Here is a 7,801-nt window from a genome sequence, read left to right on the forward strand (position 1 = left end):
AGAGTGTGTGTGTGTGTGTGTGTGTGTGTGTGTGTGAGGGGAACAGGGTCACATCACAGAAGAGTGAACTGTCTGTCAGAAAGCATAGCACGTCAGCTGTCTTAACCGCGGCTTGTGTACTGCATCATCACTGAGTCTGTCACGCGACTCTGTTGCCCTTTCTGGGCTTGAACTGATGGTAAAACTAACGACATTATTAACTGTCTTGATATTTACTTTGAAAGCTTGAAGCTGGCGATTATGGTAAGGGGCGTTACATTTCTGACACGTGCTTGTGGTGTTCGGCCAATCACAATGCACTGGGTCAGCTGGCCAATCAGAGCAGACTGCGCTTGTCGGAAGGAGGGGCTTTGTAGAAAACGAAGCGTTTGAGAGAGGCGGGGCATAGAGGACCTACAATAATGTACAGTATTTGAAAAATAATGTGTTTTTTGAACATTAAAGCATGTCAACATATTCTGTTACACCAAATACACAAAATAATGATCTTTAAAATAGCATCATATGACCCCTTTAATAAATTTTTATGATAAAATGATCAGTTTTTCATGCTGCAATGGTTTGTAAATAGAAGTACAAATAAATATTTTAAATTAAATAATTTTATATATACTGATTTATTATTTTTTATTTTTTAAACACATCATAAGCTCTAAAAGATTTTCAGAGTTTTTACAACTCTTTTGCTTTAGACCATCTACAAATGTTAAATCTTAAAATAAAATGTTAGGGTTAACACTGCATCTTTCTGGGGGGAAAAATGCAGTGATTAATATATAGTTTATTTATAGCTATTTTCAAAGCTTTAATGTACTGTCAAAAAACCTAACAAATAAGTTCTTGTTAAAAACTAACCAAAATTAAAAATATTTTGCTTATAATTTCTGCACAGGAGAGAAAAAAAGGAAATATATCGGTATCGGTATCGGCCAAAATGAGTTGAAAAATATTGACATATCGAATATCGGCAAAAATCCAACATCATGCATCCCTATAATATTATAACATAATTAACATGTTGCAATATTTTCACTTTTATCAAAACAACAGTCTTGTCTAATAACAGCTTGTTTCTGTCCTAAAAACACATCTGCACAAATCTCTTGTTTTATGCCAATTTATTTGAAATAATAAAGTGGAATTACATGACAACATCAGTACTTTAATTGCAAATGTGCTGTAAGTATACTGTACTTGCAATGACTTAACTTTGGTGCAATACTTAGGTTGTGAACCAGACCATACAATTAGTTTGAGAGATTATTTCCCTTTGAGGACATTTATTTACTCAAATCTTTCTGGTATTTTCACTGTGTTTGGGTTTAAAGTGTCTTACCCAGTTCTTTCGAGCCCTGGCTGTCACTGGCCAGCTCTCCTAGTTTGACCAGAGCATCAAAATAACCCTTTGCTGCTACTGTGACGCCTGGAGAGACAGAAAAAGAGACAGAGACAGAGAGAGAGAGCGAGCATGGGCATGTTACAGCAGTCTGTGTGCTACAGAATCCATGATTGTTTGGCAGGTGAAGTGCTAATGAACATGCATCCAAGTTCACACTCATTTCCAGTGGACTTATGCCCATCACAAAAAATTACATAATGATGTCTGACCTGTCAGAGCCTTTTCATAGTGTTTGCCCATGGTGACAAAATTCTTCAGACTGGGGTTGAACTGCTCCAGAATGCCCTGAACACAGAATCCGCAACACATTTAATTAGGACATAACTGTATACATTTTAACCAGTAATTAAAATACTGAAACAGATGCATGGAAGACATGAGGTGGAATAATGGAAAATGGACTGTGAACCTGTCAATGATGCTAATTTGTTTTACTATTATTATTAAATACCGTTAAAAATACAATTCACAATGACTGAAATATACCTTTACAAATAATCTATATTTTTTGTGGCTTTTAAAATAATAAAAAAAATTGATGGTGGTGTTTAAAAAGTTTTAAAAAAGAATTAAGTGCTTTAGCATATTTTTATTTTAGTTTTAATAATAATAAAAAAGTAGTCAAGCATTTAAAAATATATATTTGTAACAATTATGTAAAATTATTCTCTCTCTACATATAGACAAACATACAATGACCAACTATAATGCTGTTAAAAAGCTAAAGTGCTTATGTGATTAAAGTTGTTATGTGGCAGAAAACACATAAAACAGGAAATTATATCATATAGGGGATTCATAAAGAGGTATTACTTATGTCAATTATTTTTGTTGATACATGCATTTTTTTTTGCACAAACATGTGTATAAAACAAATATGAAGAAAGGATTACATTTCTAAGATCTTGGTGCATATGTTTGAAACTAAATTTTAAAAGACGTCTCCTTTTATCATCTTGGGTGATTTATTTATTGTTCCCTTTCATTGAACACATACCTTGTAGACATTTTCTGTCATTTTGTTGACCTCGTCTGATCGTGACATTGTGCTTCTCTCTCCAGATCAGTTCACCTCACTTCTAGACATCAGGAAGTCACAGCACACGCGGCTACATGGAGAGAAAGAGAGCAAGAGCATGAGACGTAGAGGATGGATCCGACCAACTAGTGTGTCTGCATTAGCTAGAGATCTGCCTTAAAGAAGAGTGCTGGCAACCAACCAGTTCACGGCAGCCATTGACTTCCATAGTGTTTTTTTTCTCCATACTATGGAAGTCAATGGCTACCATCAACTGTTTGGTTTCCAACATTCTCCAAAATAGCTTTTTGGTGCTCAACAGAAGAAAGAAGCTCATGCGGGTTGATTTGACAACTAATGACAGAATTCTAATTTTTTTGGGTGAACTATCCCTTTATGAAATTGTAGAATGTTTAGATGTTTGGCCCACATCAGAGTTTACAGCGATGTGTTCACCTGCTCTTATTCTTAAACACTGACACTAACTGAAGCGGTGATAACAGCCCCACTGGCCTCAGGAATGCTTTCCTCTAGATGTTATAACACAGCTGAAGGGATTTGCTTCTATTCAAGCATGAGAGCATTAGAGAGGTCAGGCATTGTGTGATTGTATGATTAGGCCAGACTCGTAGCCTTCGGCCCAGTTTATCTCAAAGGTCTGGACTCATCGAGATCCTCCACAACTGTCTTAACAAACCATTTTTGTATGGATGAGCACAAGGATATTGGCATTCAAAACCAGGAAGCCAGTGTCACAAAAGAATGGTCTAAAATATCAGGATTTTACTTCAGTCCAAACCATGGAGTTTTTACCTTGTGAATATTTTTTAAATGTACACTGTACATAATAAGGACCACCTCTGTTAGTGAGCCTCGAGAGATTTCATAGTCTGAGTCTTGCCAAAGCCGTCCTAATGCACTGTTATTGCATGTCTTAAGTTCATGAACTTGAGTCTGACATGCAGTGCCCTGGAGGAGAGCAGTTCTTCCCAAGCGCAAGAGTCAAGCCGCTGAACAAACACTGCGCTCACACGGCTTCCCTTCTGGAAAGATCGCGAATAAAAGATTCCAGTCGGGATTACCCATCACATAAAGCTTCAGCTCTGAAGGCCAGTGTTTACAGCAGGTCAGCGCTCTCATGTGTGTTATTAGAGGAAGATTAGGAGGAAGAATTTGACCTAAATGAAGTTATTGAGTGAGACCCCCCAAAAAATAACATTCTCATCATATGATACGTCATTGAGCATCTTCTCTTCCCTTGTTTTTCTGTGATTCACACTGACAGCAGATGATTGACTAATAGTTCACCAACCATTACCAACATTCAGCGATTCACCCACAATATTCATATTTATTTATGCTTAAAGTTTCATTACAGACTTAATGAAATAGCTTGACAAATGCAGTTCTCTTTCATGAGTTGTGTTGATAATTTGCTCTAAGAACGCTTTCCTAACGTTCCCATTAAGTTATAAAAACATTATTTCTGAATGTTCGCTGAACGCCCAAAACATCCAGCTTTTTAAATATAAAAAAACTTTTTTTCGTCTTGATATCGCAAATGTTACAGGAACATTCCATTTTGCAAACATTATGGAAATGTTACTTTTGAATGTTCTCTGAACCTTCCGAAACTAGTAACATTAAAAAACAGTTCTGTCATGACAACTCTCGGAGGGATTGGCATGGTAATGTGCATGACAATGTTAATGTATTTGGTCTTGGCGGAATAGATCTGCTACGCTGCTGCTGCTGCTGCGGCAGAGCTAGTACCGAGACTTGCTACCAATACATCCACAACATGCTGCTGTATTCACAGAGTAATTTCTACTCACTACATGAAACTTTAATCTTCAGTGAATATATAATTGTGTGCATATTTTTCCTCTGTATTGCCACATAAATAAATAAATAAATATATAACATAAATTGAGATGTAGCAAAAATGGGTGTTTCTCCTTTTTTTCTCATAGTTGACACCTGTTCCCTGTTAGAGCTGGTGATTAAGGTGATGTTATTGCAATGATACAGAGATGAAATATGAGCTAAAGGTGGCGATTAGATTCTGCTAATGTAACAGTGAAAGGAAAACATGTGATGAGATGATATAAACATAAATTAAATATTGCTGCTTCTCAATGCAATAGTTCATAATCAGCCAATCAATTCATCGGGCTGAAAAACCATTCAAAGTTTAGCAAGCAATGCAACTTTATCAGTCTGAGAATTACAATGCCAATCACGTCCATCAGTGGGTTAATAATCAAATTTGCATATTTCTTTCAAATGGCACTTGTTGCACTGAGAGTCATTTAGCAGATTGCTAGTTTCATTGTATTTTTAAGTGATTGAACTCCTGTGTTCTGTGTTATATGGAGGAATTTTCCTACCTTTTCAGTGTTCATGGTTTCCTCTGTGCTTTGTCTGGTGTTTTTTCTTCTTAGTCCTCCTCTGACTTTCCCTTCTTCTTCAGTGGTGGGGGTCGTCGGTCTGTTTGACCCAGTAAATCCTCGTCCACCCCTCACCCCTCGCCCTGTCTCTCCCAAACTCTTCACTGAATCCAGGTCAGAACACACTCAGTGTTCCTCAGATATCACGCTCGTTCATGCTCACATCAAACTTTAATCTTCATTCCGCCCAAAATGTCCATTTGCTGTCGCTATGTAGCAACTACATCAGTACAACTGCTGTCTCTGTCCCGGACAATGTCTTCTTACTCTCTGTCTGTGTCTCTCACTGGGACTGAATGTCAATGAGGTAACGGGACAGCGCTGTGAATAGCGCCTCTGCTCATTACAGGAGCCCCTCACACTCACTCACACACACACACACACCCACACACACTCACACACACACTCACACACACCCACACACACTCACACACACACCCACACACACTCACACACACACACAGCCGCTCTCATTCATACACCGACTCTTCACTTTTAATTCAATGAATACAATATCAGAAGTGGCATGTGCAAACAAATAATGCTAGACCCTTTTCTCACGTTCCTTTTGACTGGACATTATTTTTGTTGGGTTTTTAATTAATTATGACCAAAAATGTTTCTTTTTTGCAATTTTTTTTATAAAATGTACTAGCAAGGTTTCATATCTTTAAAAGCATCCTTCTTAAATGGCTTTTTAATACAATAATTAATGTAATGTGTTGCTCAAAATGTAATTTTATATTTTGTAATGTGTGCGTGTGAGTCTTGTGCATTTTTTTTCTCGCTCTCTCTCTTCGGTCCAAAAGTGTTTGTAAGCACAAAAAATAATTAGAGTAATAAAACAATTTGAACCGAACATACTCTTAATGCAAATAGCATTAATGATTTCTGGTAGCATGGCCATTTCGATCACATTTTGATTAAATGTCTTTTGCTGGGGCTCAGCTTTTAATAAGCGTCATCCAAGATGTTCTGTATTTTCTGTGACAGTTGCATTCAAACAAAAACCCATGCTTCATAATTAGGGGCCCAAGCTTCAAACACTGTTGTACTTGTATACTGTGTGTTGCCAATTACTATTTTTCTCTAAAGGACTAGGATCAAATGTTTTCTCTAAATCATTGTTTCAAGCCCTACAAGAATATGTACATTCAATTTTGTTTACCAATTTTCCAGCATTTTGGATTTTCTAAAAAAAAACAAAAAACACTTTTCCCCTTTTGGTCCAATTCATGCATCATGCAAGACTCTCATGACTCAAAGTTTCCAAAAGAACATTGGTTTTATCAAAGTTATTAGCCAATTTGCTACGGCTGATAATGTTATGAAATATGTTCTGTGTGTACAAGATACATGAGGCTGTGCTACAATTTGTGAGAATCTTTGTACAAAACGTTTTACGCCACTTTAAGAAACATTTTCAAACTCATCCTAGGCCGTTTGTCTGGTTTACACAAAACACCATTTTGAGATGCTGCTTACAAAAAGTTATCAAAAGACTTGTTTAATTTAATTGTTTAGCAGATATGGGCTGATATATTTGGTGTGGTGGCTTATAATGACTATTTGGCCTATTTCTTGAAAACAATGTACAAACTTCACAAAACTTGGTATACACGATAAATATATAAAAATATACAAAATGTCAGTGAATTTCTGAAGCTGGGGGTTTCAGCTGTTTCTAAATGATCAGCCATTTACTGTATATCAATGTGAGTGACAGAAGGCTCCAATACTTGTCCTCTAGAGGGCGACTAACCACAGGATATTACAGCAATGAGTTCAAATAGAATTAGTTTGCAAAGAAAACTAATGTGATCTCCAACATGCTTACAGATCAAAAAATAGTACCTTAATTTATATATATATATTAATCATTGAGTACATATTTGTCAGTAGCCAGACATAATTGCATTAAAACGAGTAGACAATATAATTTGTCTCTTAATTTTTTTTGAAGAGACTCATGAGCCATTGATCACTGTTTGCCAACTATATTTTTTATGCATTTTTTCTTGTGCTTTTTGTTTGAGCTGTTATATTTATAAATAGTATTTAAAAAGAGTAGGCTACTTAAAATTATTTTAAAGTAACTTAGTAATTGAAAAGTATTTAAAAATAATAAAAATTGAGTCTTGAAGTTTAGAGTGAGCTCTGCGGCCTTCCTGCGTTTGGATCCAAAGCTTCAGCCTTAATATCTTTTATGTGATTAGTTTGAAAAGTAGTAAGCTGTAGAGCCCTGCACGGGCCTCAAATTTGGGCCCTAGCCCGGCCCTTGTCCGACAGCTTATTAGAATTACCGACCTGAGCCCGTCTTTCCCCCCCTTCTCCCAAAACAGCTTATACTACTGTTTCAGCTATTAAAATAGTTCAGTTTTGTTTCAATTTTATTTCATTTCATTTTTTTATTAAGTTATTTTAGAAAAACGTTTGGAGCATTTTCTGTTCGTTAAATATAAGTTGTTGTTTTTTTGCCTTCTCAAATCATCACGACTTGCCTAAAATAAAATCTATAGATATAAAACAGTTCAAGCATATAACAATGTTTAAACGTTAAACCTAGATAAATGTGCACTATATCCATTAGTTTGTGCGGAGTGTGGAAGCTGAAGCGCGCTTTGCAGGACATGGAGGCGCCAGCGCTATAATCTTGCATTTTTTCAGTGGAAACAACTTAAAATAGGCTACGGTGTAATTTGTGCTCATAAAGGTAATAGTAATACATCATTCGGAACTGTAAAGGGTCTACTTTTATTTGTGTGCACTCACAATATCAACAAAACGTTGTGCTTTTATAAAATAAAGAAAACAAACAGGATGCGCTTTCTGCCGTCTCGGTCTTGAACAGGAGCGCATCACAAAAATTAACCAAAACTCAGCGAATAGATGCCTCACAGACATGATAAATATATCTACAGAAAGCTTTAAATT

At 36.2% G+C, this 7,801-nt stretch overlaps 1 protein-coding gene across 1 annotated transcript in view; it reads right to left on the reverse strand.

Annotated features, from left to right (window-relative positions):
* LOC107559019 (brain-specific angiogenesis inhibitor 1-associated protein 2-like) overlaps positions 1-5,183 on the reverse strand; it is a 37,869-nt gene extending 32,686 nt beyond the window's left edge. Inside the window, exons 1-4 of the mRNA XM_016242738.1 lie at positions 4,808-5,183; positions 2,397-2,508; positions 1,609-1,684; positions 1,337-1,423 (exon numbers count right to left, since the gene is read on the reverse strand). Coding sequence (XP_016098224.1) covers positions 1,337-1,423; positions 1,609-1,684; positions 2,397-2,444 — 211 coding nt within the window. The 5' untranslated portion in view covers positions 2,445-2,508; positions 4,808-5,183. The remainder of the gene's footprint in view (positions 1-1,336; positions 1,424-1,608; positions 1,685-2,396; positions 2,509-4,807) is intronic.
* Positions 5,184-7,801: the final 2,618 nt, after the last annotated feature.

Source organism: Sinocyclocheilus grahami, unplaced genomic scaffold (assembly GCF_001515645.1).
Source record: "Sinocyclocheilus grahami isolate Dianchi unplaced genomic scaffold, SAMN03320097.WGS_v1.1 scaffold672.1, whole genome shotgun sequence".
Taxonomy (NCBI): Eukaryota; Metazoa; Chordata; class Actinopteri; order Cypriniformes; family Cyprinidae; genus Sinocyclocheilus; species Sinocyclocheilus grahami.